The 26,291-nt window shown below is 43.1% G+C and overlaps 1 protein-coding gene across 3 annotated transcripts in view; it reads right to left on the reverse strand.

The window, feature by feature from the left end:
- The window catches only part of AP1G1 (adaptor related protein complex 1 subunit gamma 1), a 78,257-nt gene that overhangs the window by 32,982 nt on the left and 18,984 nt on the right, over nucleotides 1-26,291 (reverse strand). For all 3 annotated transcript variants that reach the window (XM_007672284.3, XM_007672279.3, XM_001509354.3), the window contains 5 exons: nucleotides 22,241-22,444; nucleotides 10,484-10,608; nucleotides 5,213-5,354; nucleotides 3,193-3,289; nucleotides 135-211 (listed from right to left, as the gene is read on the reverse strand). In XM_007672284.3, the coding sequence (XP_007670474.2) occupies nucleotides 135-211; nucleotides 3,193-3,289; nucleotides 5,213-5,354; nucleotides 10,484-10,608; nucleotides 22,241-22,444 (645 nt within the window). The remainder of the gene's footprint in view (nucleotides 1-134; nucleotides 212-3,192; nucleotides 3,290-5,212; nucleotides 5,355-10,483; nucleotides 10,609-22,240; nucleotides 22,445-26,291) is intronic.

The following is a 26,291-nucleotide window of genomic DNA, read 5'->3' on the forward strand; positions in this document are numbered from 1 at the left end:
GTTAAATCCACCGATAGGATTCAACTGCTTTCAGCAAAGGGTTCGAGGGTGAGAAACATCTGCAAAATTGCCAAGACTCAGAAGCTGCATTTCCAGTTTTGACAACAAAGAGAGTCATGCAAAGGTGCACTTACCTTTCGGAAATGTGCCAGCATATCTGGGCTTCTCTCACACATCTCTGTGAGGAGAACAACAGATGTGTGAAGAACACCTGCAAGAAAAACAAAATAAACTGGCAAATGCAAACAAAGTCACCTTACTCTCACAAACAGATCACAGGGTGAATTTCAGGCCTAATAGAATTTATTTTTCCTACCCATTTATCATTTGCAAAAAATCAGCTTAAATTATTAACAAATGAAAAACAATAATGCACTTCTATCTGTTTGGTAAAGCACCTGAGGAGAAGCATCCGTGGGATATGCTTAAAATAGACACAGTCAACTGAAAAACATCTGCCCCACTCAGGTGGTACACGATTAATCATTTTTGATGGAAAGCAGCAGTGGGTTTTCAATTCCCAAGTGATGCTTATGTCAAAACATCACCTCAGGTCATAAAATTTTGGGACTGCTACAGTGAAATGCCTATCTTTGGAAAAGAGTGAAAAACTCAATATCAGCTTTAATATTAATTTTGAGAATCAGCTCACCAAGAAATGAAATGTTCTTTTATCATTTTCCTTTAACAGTGCTCTGGGCAAAAGGGAGCATTTTAGTTTTTGCTTCAATGATCTCAAAACTGAAATCACAAAGGCTTGAGTAAATAAAAGAAAAAAATGTGGAATTCTTCTGAGGCTTCTTGCAGGTTACCTGCAAGTACAGCTACCACTTCATGTTATTCAAAAAACAACATTTTTGCTATATTATGGAATGAGTTCTCCATTTCCTCTCTTGAAATAAGGAGGTAATTGCAAGCTTCTGAACACAAAAAGGTCAGGTTTGAATACCAAATGTCTGCTCCAATCATTTGGCAGCCTTCCATTCCCCTCTATCAGGGTTCCCAAACTTTGAACCAAATATGACCTGCAAGGGCACTTTGGGTGCCCTCCCAATTTATAACGCTATCTATACTCACTTCTCCCTTAATGCATATTTTCAGTACACATTTGGGATAGAATGTGTTCGGGAATTAGGAATTCTTCTATTATCTACATAGGCCATGACAACAATGTAGGAAAAAATGGTGTGCACACACACTATTATAAGTTTTCCTTAATGCAGGGTTTGTTAAGAATATAATCCTTGCATTTCAAGGGAACTGAGGGAATATACTTTATTAGAACTGATTGACTTGTACTATAGCAAGTCAGCTTTGCCCTTAAAATTGGTAATAATAACTAGTATTTGTTAAGCGCTTACTATGTGCCAAGCACTATTTTTAAGAGCTGAAGCAGATAGAATGCAATCAGATCAGAAAAAGTCCCTGTCCCAAGTGGGGCTCAATCAATCAATCAACAGGTCTAAATGGGAAGGAGAGAAGGTATGGAATGCACATTTGACAGTTGAGGAAACAAGCACAGAGAATTTAAGTGCCTTGTCCAAAGTCACAGAGCAGGCAGAAGCAGGATTAGAACACAGGTCCTCTGACTCCCAGGCCTAGGCCCCTTCCTAGGCCAGGCTGCTTCTCACTCTTTGGTACTAATGCAGTTTCAAAGAGCCAACAACGGTCCCTGAGATACGACGTGGTAACCGCTGGGACATCACCACAACAGTGCAAGAACGAGTATATTCGTGTTAATCATCACGTAGACATGAAGAGCGGTATATCACTTTAACTGTAAACCTACTTTTGATGATTTTTTGTAACATCAAGGCAGAGTGGGCCGATTATGCAGGTCGTATAGAATTAAGGCTAGCAATAAAGGAGTTCAAAAAGCATTAAAGGAGTGGAGAAGGAAAAGGAAGGTGAGAGTGCACTTGCTTGAGAAAGGAAGGTTGGGAGCATACTTGAATGGGACTACGTTTCTTATTTCTGCTGCGCTACCCATCCTGAGTGCTGCACGCAACGGGCCCTTGATGAGCCAAGATGAAACTGGCCTGCCTAGAGTTCACTGCCTTGAGTGATTTTCTTGAAAGCAGTTGGGTTGAACTACAAGTTATTTCTCTAGTCCTAGTTTTTAGTCCTTGGTTCATTCTCTCTCTTCTGCTGCTCCTCCCGGGGCACCCAAGAGTCAACTTGCCTCACCAGATTGGCTGTCCTCCTCACCGGGCCAGTGGCCAGTACTATGTACCTAGGTACAAAAGAATTATCTTGTATTCCCTTCTTAGAAATCTGTGTGGGGCAATTATGCCTTGGAGGCAATGTGAAGAAACATGATCTTTTGGAAAAAATACATAATAAATCCCCATCTTGCTGCCTACGGCCAATCACGGTAATTTCTCAACCATTATAACCTTTCCTCATCAGGAGTTTTATTTATGCTTAAAATGCGGAATTTCTGGGAAAAAGGTATTACATTCTTGAAGAGAATAGGACATTTCAAAGCAATGGGAAAGTAATTCCTATTTATTGTCTAAAAAGATGAAAAGGTCTGATTCATATGCAATAGTGTGCCAATTATCATGATGAGAGAAACCAATGTTCTTACAATGCACCTGTGGGTCATCAGCAAAAGCAAAAAACTAGGACTATAGAGATAAGTTGCAGTTCCACCCAACTGCTTTCAAGAAAATCACTCAAGGCAATGAACTCAAGGGCAGGCTAGTTTCATCTTGGCTCATAAAATTGTGACCAAGAACAAACCATTTAATGGTGGTGAATTTATTACAAGCAGCACTATGAAAGCAGTTGTGAATATCAAGCGTAATAATTTTCGTTAAGATCCCAAAATAACGAGAAGTACTGATTTAAACTTGATGGAGTGTCATGTTAAATATTTTGTTACTTCGGTTACAGTTTTATCAACTCTCATGTCAAAACATTGGTTTTATAAATTGGTCATAATGATGCACTTCATTTGGACAAAAGATAAATTTGCACTTGTAAGTGCGGTTCACATAATGTAGTCAATAATAACTAATACTGGTTAAAAAGTAGGCGTTTGGAAAGTGGCTTGTCAGAGTATATATATATATAGCGCATGATATTTATTGCTTCCTGGAGTTTCACTTGTGGCCCAACTATTAAGTGACCCCTCTTGCCTGAAATTCTGGGAACCCCTGTATGACATGCATCCCAAGATGACATTACCGTGGTTTTTCTCATTCAATAAATTTTTGGTAGCTGGCAAGAACATTTCCATGAGTTCGGGAACTTTTCTGATGACATGCACAGCACACAGAGCTGCCTGGAAAGAAACAGAGACCACAAGATTAGTCCCCTGGCCACAGCAACTAATCTTATGTAAAATCCTCACCCATTCACTTTACAATAAAAGCCATGTGGCCGAGTGGAGAGGACACAAGAGACTTGGGTTCTAGACCCAGGTCCACTACTCATCTACTGTCACTTAACTTCCTCTGCCTCAGTTTCCTCATATGTAAAATGGGTATAAAATACATTTCTCCTCCCTCTTTGGCAGCAGGCCCCTTGTGAAGCAGGGACTGCACATAATCTGATTAATCTGTACAGACCCCAGTGCTTGGCACATGGTAAGTGCTTACTAAACATCATAATATTATTGTATTATCTGAAGGTTTGTCCCATCCCAAGCTACATCAGATATTAAGCAACAGGAGAAAAAAAAACAACCTAAAAAGGTAGACAAGATGACTAGTCTTTTCAATGTCTAGACATTTCCCACAAAATGGTGCCTGAAGGAACACAGAAAGGGATAGTCACCAGACAATGCAAGGCACTGAAAGTTAATGTTAATAACAGATAAAACTTCTTTCACTTCCACCCAGATTCCAACCGCCCCTCACTGCACATCATCGTATAGGATAGGAAGCTGTACTCCAACTGAATATGCATCTGGGTAGTGGGTATAAAGAAAAAAAATAAAAGCATGCAATGAATAACCATTTTGAAGATCCAAATGGTTAAAAAAGATTACTGTGACACTTGAAGGCTTTCCACCCTCAGACTTCTTGTACCCAGTCATCCTGCTTGCTGACAGATTAAATGAGCTGCTGGTTTGAGTAACAATGAGCAGAAGTAAACCACAACATAAATGATTCACTTTTTGGCAGCCTCAGAGAAGATGCCAAGACTGAATGAACAAGAAAACTAGGTGTTACTCGGTTAGAAAATGTGAGGTACATGAGCGAATGCACTTGTTCAAAAAAATCAAAACGGCTTATTCAATATAATAATAATGTTGGTATTTAAGCGCTTACTATGTGCAGAGCACTGTTCAAAGCGCTGGGGGAGGTTGTCCCACGTGAGGAACACAGTTAATCCCCATTTTACAGATGAGGTAACAGGCACAGAGAGGTTGTGACTTGCCCACAGTCACACAGCTGACAAGTGGCAGAGGCGGAATTCAAACCCATGACCTCCGACTCCCAAGCCCGGGCTCTTTCCACTGAGCCACAAGCTTAATGGTCTATAAATCTTGGTTAAATTTTTGGCTCTATTACTGAGAAACATAAGAGCCTAAGATTTGCTTATAATGCATTAGCCGTTTAGTGGGGATTCTACTCCTTTGAAAAAAAAAATTAAATTAAAAAATGTGTGTAATTGTGCCTTGGACTTTTAAAATCGTACCTTATAATGAGTTTCAGGATACCAATAAAATACCACTTAAATTTATTTAGACTGGCAGGAACCACAAAAAATATATAGCCCACATGGTACCATTCAAATTCTTCCTATATAGGTGTTTTTTTTTTAAAAAAAAAATAGGTTTACCACCTTATTCTTAAAAAGTATTAAGTTGGAGTCCTGTTGGAACAGGCAAGGCAGAAATGGGGACCCTCTTTAGGAAGTGTTTAGCCTTCAATTCTCCAAAAACAAATTGAGGGACCACTAGCGGGAACACACTAGTTGATCCAATGCACAAGGAAAGAGTTCTGCACCCTACCCAAAAGACACTTACACTCTGATGCTTCTCCTACTTGTAATTTATTTTCTTGTCTGCCCGCCTCAACCCCTAGATTGTAAACTCCCTGTGGGCAAGGATCCTGTCTAACCGTACTGTACTCACCCAAACACTTAATGCTCTCTGCCCAAAGTAAGCGCTCCATAAACACTACTGACTGATTGGGTTTTTTTTCTTCCCTCCAGGCTGCCCCCTTCGAAGATGCGGCGTTGATTTTACCGGTTTTACCTTTTTCCTTAAGTATGAGTTTGAGGTTTTGAGGAGTTTCTCTACTTCTCCCGCAAGATCTCTGCACATTTCTGAGGAGCCCATGCAGCCAAGGGTGCAGAGTGCAAGCCCCTGCACATACTGTGTGCTGTGATTAAGGTCACTGCAAAAGAACACACACAAAAAAGAGTACATGAATACGTCCTACCTAAAGGCCCTGGAGATCCTCCAACCTGAGAGATCTAGAGACCTGAGATGTAGCACGCAGGACGAACAGCCTCATGACTGCATGTTCAAAATGGGCAGGAACGTGTCCACCCTCTCTAGTACTGTACTCTCCCAAGCACAAAGAACAGTGCTCAGCACATAGTAAGCCTCAACAAATACCATGACTGCTTGAACCGGCATTCATTCCAACTTGCCAATAGATGGTAACACCACGGCAGATAATTGAGGAGCCCTGAAGGTCTTCCGTCTCTTGGCAACTCATTTTCAAATACCCAAAGACCTCAAGGGTGGAAACTAGAATACTCTCTGTGACATTTTACTTCTCTGTTTCGAACTAAAAATACTCTTCTCAGTTTCTCATTTTGGAAAATTCAGATAACTCACTATATGCAGTAGTAAGGAGTCCACAGAGGGTGTGACTCAAGGAGCTGCCTGACAGTGGGGGGACTTTTCCCCTTCCTCCCCAATATTGCGGAAGTGATGCCTTGACTTCTGCGACAGCAATTGTATTTTCTGAGTGCACAGCACTACATTAAGCTCTTGGGAGAGTCCAATATGACAAATTTGGTAGACATGTTCCTTGCCCACAAGGAGTTTACAGCCTAAAGGAGAGCGGCAGAGATTAGGCAGAAAGAGGATCCACTTAGCTGGAGTCTCCTCCCTGTAATCAACTCTCGGGGGTCACAGGGGATCGCGGGGAAAACACCCAATAGTCAGGGCTGCTTCCCTCCTGACCCTGTGGGGGGTGAAGCCTAGAAAAACCTTACATGAGGTAGTTTATCAACAGACTATTGGTCGAGAGTAATGAGGAGTCTGAGGGCCTGCCTCCTTCAATTTTTCTTGCCTATTTATTCCTTATGAGTCTGTCCTCCACAACTCAGACTGCCAACCCCTTCAAGGACAGGGATTGCACCTTAAACTTTTTTTTATATCTAAGCCAGGGCTTAGAACGGTGCCCCAAACAACATAGATTCCTAATACACAGCACTTATGTACAGATCTGTAATTTATTTGTAATAATGTCTGCTTCCCCCTCTAGACTGTAAAGCTACCTGTGGGCAGAGCGTGTCTGTTAGTTATACTGACTTTCGCCAGGTGCTTAGTACTGCGCTCTGCACATAGTAAGTACTCATTACATTCAACTGAGATACCAGACAAAAAGGAAAATAAGAGGATAGGTGACATACACTGAGCAAGAACACTACAAAGTACAAAATTAGAAAAAGGAACCCAGGAATGCAACACACACACACACACACACACACACAAAATTTAAAAAAAAAACCACCCAACAACAAAGAAAAAAACAACAGCCAAAACATACGACAGGGAGATTTTGCAATAGGAGTCAGTTAAAGTTTTGTTATGCTGAATATTAAAAGCACTTCTGTCATGCTACTGAATTTTTATATCTGGTTTCTACAAATAGACTAAAAGAGGAACTAACCATTTTGGAACAATTCTGAATGACTGCAATGAAATAGATCAATAATCATACGATGCATTCATAATCTCTAATTTTCTTCCCAAATTACCCAAGAAAAACTTCTTGGTTAGGATTAGATATAAAAATCTGTATCTAAAATTAATTTATAGCCACCTCTTGCCTATTCAAAAGATTATTTCACTTGCTAATCAGCCATCACTTGTTCTCCCACTAAATTTCTTGTCACCGGCCCTGATATAAGGTTAGAAGTAATAATTACGGTATTTACTAAGTGTTCATTATGTGCCAGCGGCTGTACTAGGTGCTTGAGTAGATACGAGATAATCAGGTTGGACACAATCCCTGCCCTACATGGGGCTCACATAAAAAATTTAAAAAATTGGAGGGAGGGGGATTTTAACCTCATGAGGAAACTGAGGTACTGATGAGTGAAGTTCTTGCCCAAGGTCACAAAGCAGGCAAGTGGCAGAGCTGGGTTTTATAATAATAATAATGATAATGTTGGCATTTGTTAAGCACTTACTAAGTGCAGAGCACTGTTCTAAGCACTGGGGTAGCTACAGGGTCATCAGGTTGTCCCACGTGGGGCTCACAGTAAATCCCCATTTTACAGATGAGGTAACTGAGGCCCAGAGAAGTGAAGTGACTTGCTCACAGTCACACAGCTGAGAAGTGGCGGAGCCGGAATTCAAACCCATGACCTCTGACCCCCAAGCCCAGGCTTTTTCCACTGAGCCAGACTGCTTCTCAATCTTCTTCTGATTCTGCTTCTGGCTTAGAATCCAGGTCTTCTGACTTCCAAGCCCACGCACTTTCCATTAGGCCATTGTGCTTCCCTGCACTGACTAAAATGAGGGCTTTGGATTATCTGTGAATTTGATTCATTGAACAAATAATCAAAGGTTGAATATTTTAGTTATCCAAGCATATGAACTGCATTAATTCAATTCCAAATCGCACAAGCTCAAAAAATATTACTCTAATAGTAATCTGAAAAGTTTAAATGCTAGAACCCTTTGAATAAGTCAAAGAATGCTGAATGCATTAAATCGGTGAATTAATCACTTCCAAACCACTTGTATTAGCCACTGGAATGAACTCGACTTTTAGGTCAGTCTACATTCTAGGGGAAAATAATTTAATTTATACTCATTTCATCGTGTACCTGAGTATCTCTGCCCTCACCCTTACCTCTGGCCCAACGGCTGCCTCTCTCCTCATTACTGTCCACATCAAAAAATCTGTCTCCAGCAGCAATTCCTCCAACTGCAGTTAGATCACTCCTACAGCCCTCACTAGCAAAGCGCTATCGGAAAGCCACTCTATTATACAGCTTGACTCAACCCTGACAAAAGCTGGACTGTTTACTTACTATTTACTATGGTAGGGTTGAGCAACAGCTCCACTAAATGACTATTTCCCCTTTGCACAGACTTTCAATTCTTCTGGAATTTCCCAGCCCAAGCACCTTAACTTAAGTTTAGTTTTAACTTAGCATTAATTTACTGCCAGCAGGAATGCCAAATGATCCCCACATGGTTGAGCACATGAATAAGAAGGGCAGCTGTAGGTCATTCAAGGCACAACAGTTAAAGACACTCCCATGGAGACTTTGCTCTAATGCAGAGGCCATCACAACAGCCTGAGTGGAAATTAACGAGTCATGCACTCTCCACTTAAAATGGACCCCGTCCCGCATGCTTCCATGACAGATGTCTTCTAACCTATCGATAAAATATACATTCTCCATTTAATTTCCTTCCTTTTCACTTCCTTTTCCACAGCAGGGGTGCCAACTTTTAATATTGAGCTAGTGGTGTAACTCGATTTGGAGGCAAGAAGGGGAAAAACGGCAGAATGGAGGCTCAGGGACAAAAAGAAAAGAAAAGGGGCGGAGGTTGGACTAGCAGTTAATTACTGGCTCAGGGAAGGGTTGGGCAGCATCCTGAATACACATTCCCAGCTGAAACCAGAAAAGCCCAGAGTGCTCGATCCGAATCAGGCCCAGGAAATCCACTGTCAGGCGAGGCTAGGTCCCAGGGCACTGGCTAGCTACAACTTTTCTTCCTGCCCCCCAAAAAATGGAGAGGTGAAGCTGACGGCCCTTAGAGAAGCAGCGTGGCTCAGTGGAAAAAGCCTGGGCTTGGGAGTCAGAGGTCACGGGTTTCAATCCCAGCTCCGCCACTTGCCAGCTGTGTGACTTTGGGCAAGTCACTTCACTTCTCTGAGCCTCAGTTCCCTCATCTATCAAATGGGGATGAAGACTGTGAGCCCCACATGGGACCACCTGATTACCTTGTATCTACCCCAGCGCTTAGAACAGTGCTTGGCACATAGTGAGCGCTTAATAAATACCAACATCATTATTATCATTACTGCTCTCCAAGTCCCCAACCTGAGCTGATACACTGAAATCTGTCGATTTAAAGAAGCACTGTGGTACCTAGGGAAAAACCAAGTAAATTTCACTCCCCCCTCCCACAAATAGTCATGTTCTACAGAAAACCAATTTCCCAAGGGGAGTCAGACTTAAAAAGGAAAAGCCCTGGAAAATTGCTTCTTACAGAAGCCTTCATGCCTTTGACATAGGTCAAATGAATCATTAAATGATTGGTGTGTAAAATCCATTTTCTCCATACTGGTAGGCTGTTCAACCTAACTGCTATAGCGACTTGTTTCATTTGTGGGGGAGAATCCTCTGCCGGAAGTTAGTGTTCTTTTACTGCAATTAATTAGAGTGTTTTAAGTCTTCTATTAGGGTCCATGTTTTGTTTGGTCTAACTTCCCACTGCACCTAGAGAAATATCCTGCACATATTCTGCTCTGCCACTGTCCACTGGGTGACCGTGGGCAAGTCACTTCACTTCTCTGTGCCTATTACCTTATCTGTAAAAAGGGGATTAAGACTGTAAGCATCACGTGAGACAAAGACTGTGTTCAACTGAAAGGTTTTCATCTACCCCAGGGCTTAGTACAGGGCTGGAAGGCAGTAAGCGCTTAATGAACATTACTTGGAAAAAGGGGTTGAAAACTGTTAATGATAATGAATCTAGCACTTAGTACAGTGTTCTGCATATAATAAGCACTCAGTTAATACCACTGATTGCCTGAATGGGACAACTGCAGTCAAGAGTGGTTACTGCTCCAAAACCAGATGCCTGTTCTTCACTGGGAATCACCGTCAAGAGTGCCAAGTTTTTGTTTTAAGCACAGGGGCAAAATGGGGGCAGAGATTTTAGTGACAATGAGGATTGGCTGCAAAGGGCTTTAAAACAAGTCATCATTTGAGGTCTTTTCAGGCCTGACTGGAAATTCTCAGGCCTGGTCAGAAACCTGACATAAGCAATCCTAGCAGTCCAGCTCAGAAACCTGGGGGGATAGTCATTCTTGTTACCTCCAAGGCGTTGTGGCCAACATCATATAGGCACCAACTTCCACAACTTCCCAGAGCTCCTCTTTACAGCAAGTTTAACAGTAATCGTTCAAGTTCATTCTGGGCACTACAGATATAATCAGTAATCTTGTCAAAGTGGAGACATGCTGTTGTGGCCGATTTAATTATGACCCTAAAATAACCACATATTTGTGGAAATAGGGAAGGAAAGGACCAGACTTACTTCTTGATGCAGTTAGTCATTAGAAGATGGACATCCTGTCTTTCATCCAACAGTAGCATAGCTCCTAGATATCCAATGCGTTTATCTGTGAATTTTTGAGAAGCGATAAGCTTGAGACACTCCAACTGCAAGGGAACCATGACAAAAAAAAAATTAATATGACAACAACTCAAACGAAGTCAGTGAGAATGAACTAAAAGTGGAGACAATCAGTATCAATTAAAAAAGGGGTTTTCACATTACAAATCAGCATCATGGGAAAAGAGGTTTTTGTCATAACTAAATACAAATGTTACTGACACCAATAAGTCTAACACACATAGTTCTCCAGGAGTTCATTATTCACATGGAGGTTTCCAGCAACCTCCAGCCATCCTCTTCCTCTCACTCCTCAACTCTTCACAGATCTCCTGCTCCATCTCATCCACTCACCAACTTTATCACACACCTGATTTCTTCATCTCTAGTCACAGTACAATCTCAACCCTCACCAACTCTCAATTTCCATTCTCCACCCGCAACCTTTTTACCTGCTTACTCTCATCATTCCGACTAAAATGTCCTGTCCCAAACTCTCTCCTCCTCCAGATTTTCCCCATCACTGTAGAAACCATCCTCCCTGCCTCACACACCCATAACCTTGGCATCACCTGACTTGCATCATTCCTCTATCCCAAATATTCACCCTGTCACCTAACCTTTGTGGGTTCTGCCTTTGTGGCATCTCCAGCATCCACTCCCTCTTTTCCATCCAAAATGCTACCACGATGATCACATTTATCACACCTTGCCTTGACTACTGCATCAGCCGCCTCCCTCTCCCCACTCCAGTCCATTTCATTGCCTGGAATATTTCTCTCTTTTTTTCAGGGAAAAAAAAGTGTTTCACACATATTGCCACACTCTTCAAATCTCTCCTCCCCCAAGGTTGCTCTGTCTCCACATCGAACAGAAACCCCTTACCATTGGCTTCAATCACTCAAACTGGCACTCAATAAGCTCTCTCCCTCCTACCTCATCTTGATCCTCTCTCGCTTCAACCCGACCCTCACTACTCTTGCCGTTGTCCCCTTGTTCACATCCTCCCTCCTCTCTGGAACTCCCTCCCTCCTTCGTATCAGATAAAACATCACTGTCCCTTCAAAACCCTACTAAAATCCTATCTCCAAGAAGCCATCTAACCTCTCATCTCTCTATGCTAGTCTTCCTCTGTTTTGTGTCACCCATGCTCTTAGATCTGAACCTCCTAAGCATTCTGATACTCATCCCATTCCCACCGCAATTAGTAATTACTAATTAGTAATAACAACTGTGGTATTTGTTAAGTGCTTACTATGTGCCAAGCACTGTACTAAGTGCTGGGGAGGATACAAGCAAATCAGGTTGGACACAGTCCCTGTCCCGCAGGGGGTTTCCAGTCTCAATCCCCACTTTACAGATGAGGTAACTGAGGGACAGAGAAGTGAGGTGACTTGTCCAAGGTCACACAACAGAAAAATGGCAGAGCCAGGATCTGAACCCATGACCTCCTGACTTCCAGGCCCATGCTCTATCCACCACACCATGCTGCTTCTCTGTACTGAGAGAAGTTGCGTGGCTCTAAGCATTTGGGAGAGCAAAACACTCTCCCTGCCCTTATATAGTACTCAGTTGCTTTCCCTATCGGTAATTTAACATCTTTCTCCCCCACTAGATTGTAAGCTAGTTGAGGGCAGAGATTGTGTCTACCAACTCTACTGTACAGTCCTCTCCCAAGCTCTGCACAGTTAGCGCTCAACAGGTATTACGGAGTGAATGAAAATTCTCCAACTATTCAATTTACTCCTTTACTGTCCCCTCCTTAAAAAGCCTTATTAAAAGCCCATCTCTTCCAAGAGGCCTTCCCTGACTAAAGCCGCCCCTCCTCTTCTCTCACTCCCTTCTGGGTCACCCTGACTTGCTCCCTCTGTTCTTTCTCCCCCTTCCCAAAGCACTTATGTACGCATCTATAAATTTATATTAATATCTGTCTCCCCGCTCTAGGCTGTAAACTCGTTGTGGGCAACATATATACATTTACTGCTGTACTGTACTCTCCCAAGCGCTTAGTAATAATAATAATAATAATAATGTTGGTATTTGTTAAGCGCTTACTATGTGCCAAGCACTGTTCTAAGCACTGGGGTAGACACAGGGGAATCAGGTTGTCCCACGTGGGGCTCACAGTCTTCATCCCCATTTTAGAGATGAGGTAACTGAGGCACCGAGAAGTGAAGTGACTTGCCCAAAGTCACACAGCTGACAAATGGCCAAGCCGGGATTTGAACCCATGATCTCTGACTCCAAAGCCCGTGCTCTTTCCACTGAGCCACGCTGTCCAGTGCTCTGCCCACATTAGGTGCTCAATAAATACAACAATGAATGAAAGAAAAATGAGGGCATTTAGAGTGATACATTAACTCTTTCAGAATCCTCTAGAGATCGGTTCATAGATTACCACAATGCACTTAAATGATCCCCTAGAGTGTGAAAGAATTAATTTTCTTCAAGTGCTTAACTTACTATAAAGACGTCAACCTAGGTGCTGGGCAAATTGTGTTCAGACGTTTCAAATGCAAAATTTTATTTAATGAACTAACATCCAACAGAAATACACTATAAAGTTGGGTTACTTAGTACTACCATTATTGCAAATATGCTCAATTTTACTGACATTTGAACTGCTATGACAAAACATATCACTATCATCCACCATATTATTAAAACAGAAGTTCTGGGCCTTAATTTAAGTTGTCAATGCTGGGAAACTAAAACAAGCTTGACCTGCAAAATCTTGAATAAGACATTTGATTAGCAAACCAATGATTTCACTCAACTGTGTGAATTTCAGACCATTTCATTAAAAATTTCACACAAATTAGCAAAAATATACTCACAAAATCAAAGCTCAAATGGTAATTCAAATACAAAACTGTAAAGACTAGAAATACATTGATTAATAAGTAGAAACATTTAAGACTCTGGAACAATCAAAATGTAGTTTGCTGAGGTTCCCCATTCCATTTTACCATTGGTGATAAACAAAACCTCCCAACTCAAAACACCAAGGACTATTGAGTCATCTATTCTAGCGACTTGGCTTAAAAGTCACAATCACCTGGATGCATGAATTGATTCTGGTGAGAAAAGACCTCCACTGACAACTCAAAGCAGGGGAAAGAAAATTTTCCATAAACGGTCAAACAAGATTCAATTTAAAATAGTAAATTCTGCAGTCAGTAATTCATTGGCACAAATCTGTTTTAATTTCTTGCTTCCTTTGTACAGAGCACTGACCTAAGCGTTTGGGAGAATACAATGTAAGAGAGTTCGTAGACATTTCCTGCCCACGAGGGGCTTACGGTCTGGAGAAACACTTTTAAAATGTGTTTACATTTCACAAATGGTCAGGGAATACTTTCTTCTGGCAAATAAAACCTCTTAGTAGCCGAAATATTCTGCTCCAAGGACCTTATCAAAAGCCTCCAGAAGGAGGTAGCCACCAGATTGACTATCGAGTCTTAAAATGCTCTGCAGGACAGAGCAGAGATTATATACCAGAAATACTTGTTTAGCAAGTCCCCTAATGCCCATCCAAGTCCTTGAATTGTGCCCATTCAAATTTAAAGAATATTTTAGAAAATCTTAAATATTACCTTATTTTATTCTCCCAGATTGACCACACTGAGGATGGACTGGTTGCACAAAATAAACACAGGCTAAAATGCTCCCCCAAATAAATCTGTTAGAATTCTTGCTCTTCACAGTCAAAAGAGAAACCGAGAAATAAAACTAAAAATGCACAAGAACTAGCTTTTTAAATATAAAACTGCAAACTCGTTGAGGGTGGGGATCATGTCAACTTCTCTGTGCCTCAGTTACCTAGACTGTAAGTCTGTCACTGGGCAGGGAGACTGTCTCTATCTGTTCCCAAATTGTATATTCCAAGTGCTTAGTACAGTGCTCTGAACATAGTAAGCGCTTAATAAATATCATTGAATGAATGAAAATGGGGATAACGACTGAGTCTTACAGGGGACAACCTGCTTACAATGTATCCCCCAGCACTTAGAACAGGGCTGGGCATATAGTAAGCGCTTAAAAGATACTACAATTATTATTTCTAACTCTAATGTGTGTCTCCCAAGTGCTCAGGACAGAATCTCTGCACCCAGTAGGATTGACACCCACTGCCTCCGTGTCTCTTGCAACTGCCTCTCTGACCATCTACAACCTGGCTTCTGCCCCCTCCGCACCACTGACACCGCTCTTCCTCAGGTCACTGATAACCACCTCCTCGCTAAATCTAATGGACTAACTTCATTTTAATCCTCCTCAGCCTCTTGGTCGCCTCTGATCCTGTGGACCACTACTTAACCTTGGTTTCTCTGGCAGAGCCCTCTCCTCATTCCCCTCCTACCTCTAGAGAAGCAGCGTGGCTCAGTGGAAAGAGCCCGGGCGGGGGAGTCAGAGGTCATGGGTTCGAATCCCAGCTCTCCCACTAGACAGCTGTGTGACTGTGTCACTTAACTTCTCGGTGCCCCAGTTACCTCATCTGTAAAATGGGGATTAACTGTGAGCCTCACGTGGGACAACCTGATTACCCTGTATCTACCCCAGCGCTTAGAACAGTGCTCTGCACATAGTAAGCGCTTAACAAATACCAACATTATTATCTAGCTGCTGCTTCTTCACCTCTTACGATGACTCTTCCTTCGTCTCCCACACCCTAACTAGGGAGGCCTCTCAAGGCTCAGTTCTAGGTCCCTTTCTCACACACTCCCCTGCATTTGGATCTGTGACCTTTAGGCTTTTGATATCTGCCCCGACGTCAACCCTACTGCACATAAACAAGTCTTTAAATTACATATTATAGATTACATTAATGACCGTCTCCCCCTCATTGTGGGCAAGGGAACATATTGGCCAATTCTCTTGTACCGTACTCTCCCAAGCACTTAGGACAGAGCTTTGCACATAGTAAACACTCAGGAAATACCAATGACTGGGGATTTCATCTGCTGTTACAGCTTCACCTACAATCTTTACATGGGTGGGCACCAAATCCACCTCACTACGCCTGTCCTCTCATCTCCCCCAGCTCTGAAACATCTCTAATAATAATAATTCATTCAATAGTATATACTGAGCGCTTACTATGTGCTGAGCATTGAACTAAGCACTTACAGATGAGGTGACAGGCACAGAGAAGTTAAGTGACTTGCCCAAAGTCACACAGCTGACAAGTGGAAGAGTCGGAATTAGAACCCACGACCTCTGACTCCCAAGCCCGGGCTCTTTCCACTAAGCCAAACTGCTTCTCTAATGATGGTATTTGTTAAGCGCTTACTATGTGCCAAAACTGTTCTAAATGCTGGGGTAGATACAAGATTATCAGGTTGTCCCATGTGGGGCTCACAGTCTTAGTCTCCATTTTACAGATGAGGTAACTGAGGCACATAGAAGTTAAGGGACTTGCCCAAAGTCACGCAGCTGACAAGGGGCAGAGCCAGGTTTCAAACCCACGATCTTTCCACTAAGCTATGCTGCTTCTTTGTTCCACCGGCAACTCTAGCTCATCATATCCAAAAATGAACTCATCTTCTCTCCAAACTCTAACTTTTCCAACCCTGGTGACCCTCCCCACCTCTCAAGTCCAATCCTGGCATTATCTCTGACTCCTCTTTCAACCCCAACGTTCAGTCTGTCAGCAAATCCTGAGGAGTCTTCCACCACAACATCTCCGCAACCCACTTAAACTGCTGCCACTCTGGTCCAGGCCCCAACCTGACCCCTTCCATCAGTTTCCTCCCAGGCCTCCCCGACTCCAGCCTTTCCCCTCTCTGCCTCCTACTTCACTCTGCTGTCTGGGTCATTTCTCTCAAACATCCTTCTCCGCTCATCCCCTTGCTCCCCAGACACCTCCACCGGTGGCCCATTCCTCCCCGCTTCGGGCAGAAATTCCTGAACATCAGTTTTCGGGCACTGACTCGGCAGCGCCCTGCCCTTCTCAGTTAGCAAACTGTGGGCCTCTCAAGCCAACCTAGTCTTGGGCCTCCTCCTCATCTCTCCTCCCACTGACCTCACCTGACTCCCTGCCTTGTGACTAAAACTCCCTCCCCCTTCACATCCAGCACACCACTGCTCTTGCCATCTTACCGTCAGGACCTTACTGAAGTCGAGGCCTTCCCTGATTAATCTCTCACTGACCCATCTTAATGCCGCTCTACTGCCACTTTAGGATTTCAAAATCACCTAGGTACTTGGATATTCAACTCCTCCTTGAAGTTATGTGTCTCTAGCGCTTCCCCCATCTATAATTTGCTTTAATATCTGTCTCCCTTATTAGACTGTAAGATCCTTGAAGGCAGAGATCATATTTATTAACTCTAGCACACTCTCCCAAGCGTTTAATACAGGGCTCTGTGCAGAGTAAGTGTTCAATAAGTACTACTGATTGTGATTAAGATAGCTCCACGAAGTGACCCATTTTACAGACCTCTAAAGGTCAAAATTCAGGCCTCATCCAGCCTTGACTGAGGCAATACCTTTATGATGTTGAAGTTGGACAACTTAGTCTCTGTATCCAAGGGGACGCTCACTCATCTTTTCGCTAGGCCAAACTGGGTCAGACCGGATTTCCGGAAGGGAGTCAGTGGGAAGGAGTAAGAGACAAAGGATATGTTAAAGTCCATCTCACAACCCTCCGTGTACAAATGTCCCCGGATAGGAAATACATGGCAAGTACATGCATGAAGACTACCACACATAGGACTGTGCCACAGTAACCATGATACACAGTAACTATAGTAACCAACTGCTATAGTGTACCTTCCCAAGTTCTAGTTACAGTGTTCTGCACATAGTAAGTGCTCAATAAATACGAATGACTGACAGTGATGACCTACGCCGAGGTCTTCCCGGGCTCGGAAACAACCCAAGGAATGAGGCCAGCCTGCCTCAATCCAAAAGGTCCAAGGCCCAGATCATTTTCCTTTGGGACTGCGGGCCAAGACAGGCTTAGTGTAAGACTTGAGATCCCCAGATATCCCATCTCTCGCCTCTCAGGCAAATACTATATCACGGGCAGATATTATCAAAAGGGTAATTAGCCTTAACGGCATGGCCCTGGCATTAGTTCCTCACTTAAAGAATTCACACTGGAATTGCATAATCATTTGCTTCACAGGCATAACAGACACATAAAGTGTATCTAAGATATAAGTTCAAGTTCAAAATACAAGTTCATGAATAAACATGACAACTTTTCCACCCATCTAGTGACATTTTCCTTCTCTCATGAAGATTAGTTTAATTCTGGCTACTTAGAGAACTAACCTTCAAGAACTAAGGAGCCTAGGAGTTGTATTTTGGGGATAGGTCCTCACCATCAGCAGCATCATCTCTGAATACAAAGAACCACCATATGTATTTATCTATAGAAACAGAGAGTGCTCTATAATAATGGAATACCCAAATCTACATCTCCAATCCTGATCTCTCTCTGTCTCTCTCGTCTCGCATCTCCTCCTGCCTTCAAGACACCTCCTTTGGGATGTCCTCCCGTCACCTCAAACTTACCATGTGCACAACAGAGCCGTTATCTTCCCATCTAAACCCTGCCCTCCCCGACTTTCCCATCACTGTAGACGGCACCAAGACAGCACACCATCCTTCCTGTCTCACAAGCCCCTAACCGTGGCGTTACCCTTGAATCCTTTCTGTCATTCATCCCACATATTCAATCCATCATTAAATCCTTTACAACCTAGCTAACTAAAATCCACCCCTTCCTCTCAATCCAAACTTCTACAACGTTAATACAATCTCTCATCCTATCCCGCCTCGATTACTGCATCAGGCTTCTTGCTGACCTCCCAGCCTCCTGTCTCCCCCCACTCCAGTCCAGACGTCACTCTGCTGCCAGTATCACTTTTTCTATGAAAATTTTTAGAACGTATCAGCGGCTCCTCCAAAAACTCCAGTGGTTGCCCATCTGCATCCAACAAAAACTCCTCACCACTGGCTTTAAAGCACTCCACCACCCTGCCCCTTCCTACCTCACCTTCCTCCTCTCTTCTACAACGCAGCCCGCACAATCTGCTCCTATAGTGCTAACCTTCTCACTCTCCGATCTCATCTATTTTGCCACCTACCTCTCACCCATGCCCTACCTCTGGCCTGAAATGCCCTCGCTCTGCAAATCTGACAATTACTCTCGCCCCCTTCAAAGCCTCATTAAAGACACATCTTCTTCAAGAGGCCTTCCCAGACTAAGTCCCACCTTTCCTCATCTCCCACTCCCTTCTGTGTCGCCCTTGGTCCCTTCGCTCTTCTCCCTCCCAGCCCCACGGCACTTGTATACATTTCTGTAATTCTGTTTATTTACATCTCCCCCTCTAGACTGTGAGCTCATTGTGGGCAGGGGCTGTGTTTACTGCTGTATTGTACTCTTCCAAGTACTTAGTGAGTGCTCAATAAATATGACTGAATAAATGAACATATTCCATTGTTGGAAACAGTGGACAAGCTCATTTCTCAAGGTCATCGTTTTCAGTAAATATTGCAAAAGAGATTTTACTGGTTTGAGTTCTGCCCACTGTTGGGAGCTGCTTCATTTCAACAATAGCCCCTTTTTCCCAATAAATAAAATAGAGAATTAGTGGTGTCACAGGATGGCCACAGGAACAGGGGTGGGTTCAGGGAGGAGCTCTGGACAATTACAACTCAAGTGAGTACCACCATGGAATCCCAGGAGTCAGGAAAGAGAGACTTTTCATGGGGGTGGGGTGACCCCAGTACCCAAACCTCAATTCCACCTGTGTTTCTCTGAGTATTTTCCACTCTCTAAACCCAACAGAGGGCTCAAGCGAGGTAGTAGCCCAGAACTACTCCAGCCTGCAGGAGGTGTCTCAATTATAAGCATCACACTCCCCAGACTTCCTAAGGGGACATCTGTAGCAAGGTTCCCCCAGCTAATTCAGCCACTGAGGCCACAGTAATAATAAGACCAATAACGGTGGTGGTAACCGTTAAGCGCTTACTACGTGCCAAGCACCGTACTTTGCACCGGGATAGATATAAGACAACGAGATTGGACACAGTCTCTGTCCCTCATTGGGTTCGCAGTCTAAGTAAGAGGGAGAACAGGTACTGAATCCCCATTCTCTGTTGTGTGGCTTTGGGCAAGTCACAACTTCTCTGTGCCTCAGTTACCTCATCTGTAAAATGCGTGAGTCCCACGTGGGACAACCTGATTACCCTGTATCTACCCCCAGTGTTTAGAAGCGCTTAAGTACCATAATTATTATTTTACAGATAAGGAAATTGAGACACAGAGAAGTGAAGTGACCTGCTCAAGGTCACACAGCAGTTAGGTGGGGCAGGAGCCAAGATCAGAGCCCCGGTCCTCTCACTCACAAGTCCGTGCTCTCTTTTCACCGAGTCACGCTGTCTCCCGAATCGGTAATCCCGGGGTACCTCTGAACTGCCACCGAACTGGGAAGGACTTTGAGATGTTGCCCAACTAATATTAGAAGCTGATCTCTATTCCGCCACCAGCCAATGGGACACGAATGCACTGGTGCAGTTTCCTCCAACCTCCGTTTCATCCTGGATCGGAATCTAAAAAAGGAATCTAACTGAAGTTCTCTCTGAATGCTGTGAATGGAAGAAATCAAAACTGATTTATTTTCATGCCTTCACTTCAAGGGAAGAAATGAAAGATTCAGGTCTAAATTCAGGAGATGGGCTTAGTGGAAAGCCACTAAAACAGACTCCACATCGAGATCTGTGCTCCTAACTGTAAGCTAGTCACGCCCGATGCAGGGGAAAGCAGGCTCTCCAACAACTGTTCAGTTGAACCACCAGTAACCTGGCCTCAAAAAAGCCTCCAATATGTTCATTCCTAAGCTTCAACCTGCTCAGGTGTTCCCTCAAGCACTAACTGTAATTACTGCAAACAATTCTGGGAACTTACAGTGTGCAAAGCACTGTTTTAATCACCGGGATAATACGTGAAATTAAATTCAGACCCGGTCCCTGGACTGGAAGGGGGAGGAAGGAGCCATAAAAAAGGGTACAATCCAATCAACAATTCCAATCGCTGGAATTCACTGAGTGCTTACTATGTGCAGAGCACTATACTAAGAGCTTGGGAGAGTACAATATAATAGGGTTGGTAGACATGTTCCCTGCCCACAAGGAATTTACAGTCTAGAGAGAAGAGCTTCCATAATCAAAACTTGGGTTTTAATCCAGGCTCTATTAGTTGTCTACTGTGTAACCTCGGGTGAGAAGAGTATTAAACCCTTACTGTGTACAAAGCACTGTAGTAAACACTGGGAGAAAATATACAGGTGGGAATTAAACATGGCCCCTACCCCTTGTGGGGCTTACAATGTGACAGGTCACTTCACTTCTCTGCGCCTCAGTTTCCTCATCTGTAAAATGGGGAATCAGTGCTTGCTCTCCCTCAGACTAAGTCCCATGTGGGACAGGGACGCTGTCTGACCTGATTAATTTGTACCTACCCCAGCACTTAGAACAGTGCTTGAAACATATAAAGGGATTAACAAATATAACATTAATAATCATAAAAAATAAAAAATTCAGCAGTAAAATATGGAAGCTAGTAAACTTCCTCTCCTTTCACCGCTCAGCGTAAACGGTTCTTGGAAAGAAACTGCCATAAACTTCCCAATCTTCTAAACTTTCAAAATGCTCCTTCTGCCTATCCTGTACTCCTGCCAGGGGCTGATCTTTTCTCCCTGAGTATCTTGCAAGAGAAGGGAAACTGTCTCTGCCATCCCATACCCTTCTGACTCCTTTTGTTAATTTGACATCCAAGGTAAAATCCAAGTAATTTTCATTCATTCATTCATTCAATAGTATTTATTGATCGCTTACTATGTGCAGAGCACTGTACTAAGCACTTGGAATGTACAAATCGGTAACAGAGACAGTCCCTGCCCTTTGACGGGCTTACAGTCTAATCGGGGGAGACGGACAGACAAGAACAGCAGCAATAAACAGAATCAAGGGGATGTTAATGAAACCTTACTACCTAGCCACTCTATTTCCAATTATATCTCATCTTACAGCATTCCTATATGTAAAACCAACCCTATTACTTAGAACATCTTCTTTTTGCAGTTGAATAAAAAAAGCTGAGGCACAGTGTGATCAATACGCCTGTCCAGTGGCACAGTCTGTGGCAAAACCAGTACAAGAATTTATGAACTTCTGATTTACTGGCTAGTCCGGGTCTACGATCTGAGTGAGATCCCTCCATTTCCACTCTCTCTTGTCAAGCAGGAACCCTTGTGGGAAAAACTTGAGCGCCAACATGTTACAATAAACCAGCTGTCATTTGTAAATACAAACACCTACTGCCTGGACAGAAGAAACTTCAACAAGAGGAAGAGTGCGCAGATTAAATGTCACAACCCTGATTGCTCACTTTTCATTTTGAGCATGGAGGTGAAAAGAAGGCAGAGATCTGGGGAGGGGTGGGGGGAGATGGGTACAGGAAGGGTACAGACTTCGAGAGCTCCCAGGCAAGAGAGCCACCCTCTGGGGTCTTTTCAACCCTGATGAGAAACTTTCAAGTCCTGTCAGAGATCTGGGATGAGGAAGTCTGTGAGTGCACTAATGAACAGGTGTGGGGGGCACTGGTCCCCGTGGAGTGGGCACCTATGGCTCCGCTGCCCACAAGCACACAGTTCATTCCAGACTTACCTGTCCAAAGTGTGCAGGGTAGCCCAGCATGTGCATGTAGAGTAATTTTGCAACGTTCCGACAGCGATAGGTGTTATCTTCTTCTCTGAAGGAAGACCGGATAGCAGCGCATTCTTTCTGGATCATTTCTCGTTCTTCTGCCTGGGTTCGGGCTGTCCGGATGGTCCGGATCAGCTCCCGTAGTCTAATGGGGGCTGGCATCCTCTGAGGATTTAAAAAAATACAATTATGCAAAAACCCTCAGGAAAAGTTTCCAATCTTCTGCCTTAAAAAGTCACTTACTCCTACTTTCATATAAAGGCCTTGTAATAAAAACTTACATTAAACAGATGAATATATCATTTTTAGAAAGGTTTTTAAAAAAGATCATGAACCACATTAAGGGTCCAATTTTAGGAGTCTTCTACAGAAAAGCACTTTAAGTATTTCATTCATTCGATTGTATTTATTGACCACCTTCTACTGTACCACACACATGGAAGAACACAACATTTCCCATATCCTCTAAAGCAAAACAGCTGTCACCTGTTCTAGGTGCTAGTCATATCTGGTGGGGCTTGACTACAAGATCAGCTTCCTCACAAGTCTCCCTCCCTTCAGCTCCCTCCTCTTTCCAGTCCATACTTCACCAGGCTGACTGGATTATCTTTCTAAAAATATTCTGCACACATCTCCTCACCCCTCCAAAGTCATCCGCGGGTTTCCCGTTCACCTTCACATCAAACACCAACTCCTGATCACTGGCTCGAAGGCACTATCAGCTCTTTTCCCTCTTGCCTAGCCACTCTTTTCCCAGCTTGCACTCTCCATTCCTTCCAAATCACCTGTGTACCTCATTCTCAACTCTCCTAAGACTTCTAACACATCTCCTTCTGTCTGAAGCTCCCCCTCCCCTTTCAAAATTGCCCAACCATAACTGTCCTTAATCTTCAAAACCCTTCTGAAAGCCCTTCCTTCAAGAGGCTTTGCCCCATATTAATTTTTCTTCTCCCCGGATCATAATAATTATGGTATTTATGTGCCAAGCACCGCTCTAAGCACCGGGATAGATACGAAGTAATCACGTTGTCCCACACGGGGCTCGCACATTCTTAATCCCCATTTTACGGATGAGGCACAGAGAAGTTATGTGACTTGCCCAAGGTCTCACAGCATATCTCTCTACTGTCCTCGTAGCACTTCTGCGCTCAATACTTCTTGTGGTCCTTACGTAGTAGACTATTTGAGCACTTCCTCCTTCTATTTAAAAATTATTTTTTGTCTGCCTACTCAAACAGAGCTCCTCGGTGAGCAGGGTACTTGTGGTTGACTTCTGCTCTCCAAAGGCCTCTGTACACAATAAGCATACAGTAAATACTACCGATAGATTACTAAACATTACTGCTTATGGGGATTCACTGCCTCGCTCTCCAAAATACCTTTTCTCCTGTCATGTTAGCAGTGACCTATAAAGGCCAACTACTTGAGAGGTAGAGCACAAAAGGAAGCCAGAAAAAGAAATGGCAATTTTTTCAAGTTCTGTATGGGTTCAGGATTGAGCAGGGAGTACTGGCCCAGCTTTGGGGGTTAAGTCACGGAAGGAAGGACTGAGCTCAGGCCGGTGGCTTATGCTTCCAAATTCTTTTAAGGCTCCAGGGACTGGGCAGGGACCCTGCAGAAGCTAAGGCACCATCACACATAGGTGGAAATGCTCAGAGAAATTTTAGCAGCCCATACAAAAATGCATGCAAATAAAGCATTTTACCCCCAAGGGCCGACCCACCTGGGAAGTGAGATTGGGCCTCCTGGGGCTCAATTTGTAACGGATCAGGTTCCTGACTTTTAGCCAAAGCAGAACTCTACTGAGAATAAAGACAAAGAACGGAAAGGGGAAATAATTTTTAGAAGCACCTCAATCTCTCTACACTGCTCAGGATGATGACAGAGTCTCCTATCAATACTACGATGTGATAATTCTTAAGGAGGAAAGTTTTACTGAACCACCATCCAGAACATCCTCTATATGCTTCAATTTTTCCTCCTTACAGAAATGGGAGGTCATCTGCAGTTTTGCTCAAGCATGCAAGATTATTTTTGCTTACCCATCACGACCTATTTGCCAGACCAAAGTTTTCTATTGTACACAAATTGAAAATTATCCCAATATACTGGGATTCCTGAGTGATCAACACTACAGTAAAATGTCACTGTGTACAGAGCACTGCACTAAGCATTTGGGAGAATACAATATAAGAGAGTTCGAAGACGAATTCCACGCCCACAAGGAGCTGAGTATTATCCAGGGACCCACTCCAAAATTTTGAAGGTTACTCACAACAGCATTTCACTAGCAAGAATTCTGAATGGGCATTGGCAACTTAGAGCTCCAATGGTTTATACTAGTAGTAGTTTGTTCCAACAACTTTTTCAAACATCATATTTCTTTTCCAATTGCTCTACTTCCATCCCACCCTCTTTTTACCTTTATTCCTTGGCTGACCCATCGTTCTTAGTTAGCATTTCCTTTCTGGGACCGAAAAATAAAAAATAAAATGGGATGCTACTAGGCTTCCCTTAATGAGTACATCTTTACCCATCTTTTGAGGGGGAGGTGAAAAGGTGGTGAGGGGAAAGCTACAGAAAATGCTGGAGGGTGGGAAAGAGTCACCAGATGAAAGAGTTTGACAACCATTAATCTACAATAACTAATATTCCAAGTAGGATCTTCTTGAATATTTCCAAGAAGGACTTCACTTAATATTTATGGAAAAATTACAAGATGTGGGCCTTAAGTGGAATGTGTGCCCCAGAAAAGGTATAATTTGGAATGAGTAAAAGCCATTAGTTGGCTTCAGAGTTCCATCCAACATCAAAAGTTTTTAATTACAGGGATACTTCATTCATGAATCCCTAAAGCCAGAGCTGGAAAACTAGAATCAAGTGTCAGTCACTGGCTGTATTACAACCCTTTTTCCTTCTCTACTAGATCAGAATAATGTGGTGCTATACACTAATTTCTCAGATAACACCTTATACATTTTTGAAAAAAGCTAGTTTTTCGATGCTCATTTTATTTACCAAAAAAGGAAGGAACTTTAGTCTTTAGAGAAACTACACATGCACGGAGCGTCAATCAAGTCAAGTGCACACAGTGGAACTATTCCTTAATTCAGGGTTCATCAGGAACATAAGATCTTCATTTATAAGACAGCTGAGTGTATCACCAAACAAAAACTGAAGGAAAATCCTCCCAATTGCCACTAAATTCTTATACAGATATTCAAATATTTTCTATCTCAAATACATCAGATGAGTAGAATTGTCTGCATGTATCAGTCACTAAAGATTTATCAAAAAGACAGCATTTTCTAACATTTCTCAATGAAAATAGAATGAATAAATATAAAAACTCTCCCAAGAGAACTTCCTTAAACAAAAGCCTTTCTGTAATAAGATTTTCCTTGGACAATGCAGCTTGCAATTTAATTTTAATACACTCTCAATGGCCACAGAGTGGATAGAAAACTCATATAAAACAAGGGACACCCCTGCATTATAATTTTAGGACAACAACCTCTTGGGTAGACTGGTAACTCACACTAAAGACCTTTATCTGACCCAACCCAAGGGTTCCTGCTGCAAAACTGCAGGTAGGACGATTAGTATCTGGGGCAGGGTGCTCCAAAACGCCTCCTCCCTTCCCCTGGCCTGGCATTTTCCCAAGATCGGCTACCAGCCGATCAACCAATGGAATTTACTGAGTGCCTAGTTGGGGCCTGGAAGAATACAGTGCAGTTGGTAGACATGGTCCCTGCCCACAGTGAGCTCACACTCTACAGGAGGAGACAGAACAAATTACAGAGAGGGGAAATGGCAGAGTAGAAGGATCTGTACATAAGCACTGTATGGGGCTGAGGGTGGGGTGAATATCAAATGCTTAAGGGGTACAGATCCAAGTGCAGAGGTGATGCAGAAGGGAGAGGAAGTAGGGGAAAAAGAGGGCTTAGTTGGGAAAGACCTCTCGGAGGGGTTGTGATTTTCTTTCCCTACCCACCCCATGTAAGGGAGGAAA

Source organism: Ornithorhynchus anatinus, chromosome 11, assembly GCF_004115215.2.
Source record: "Ornithorhynchus anatinus isolate Pmale09 chromosome 11, mOrnAna1.pri.v4, whole genome shotgun sequence".
Lineage (NCBI taxonomy): Eukaryota > Metazoa > Chordata > Mammalia > Monotremata > Ornithorhynchidae > Ornithorhynchus > Ornithorhynchus anatinus.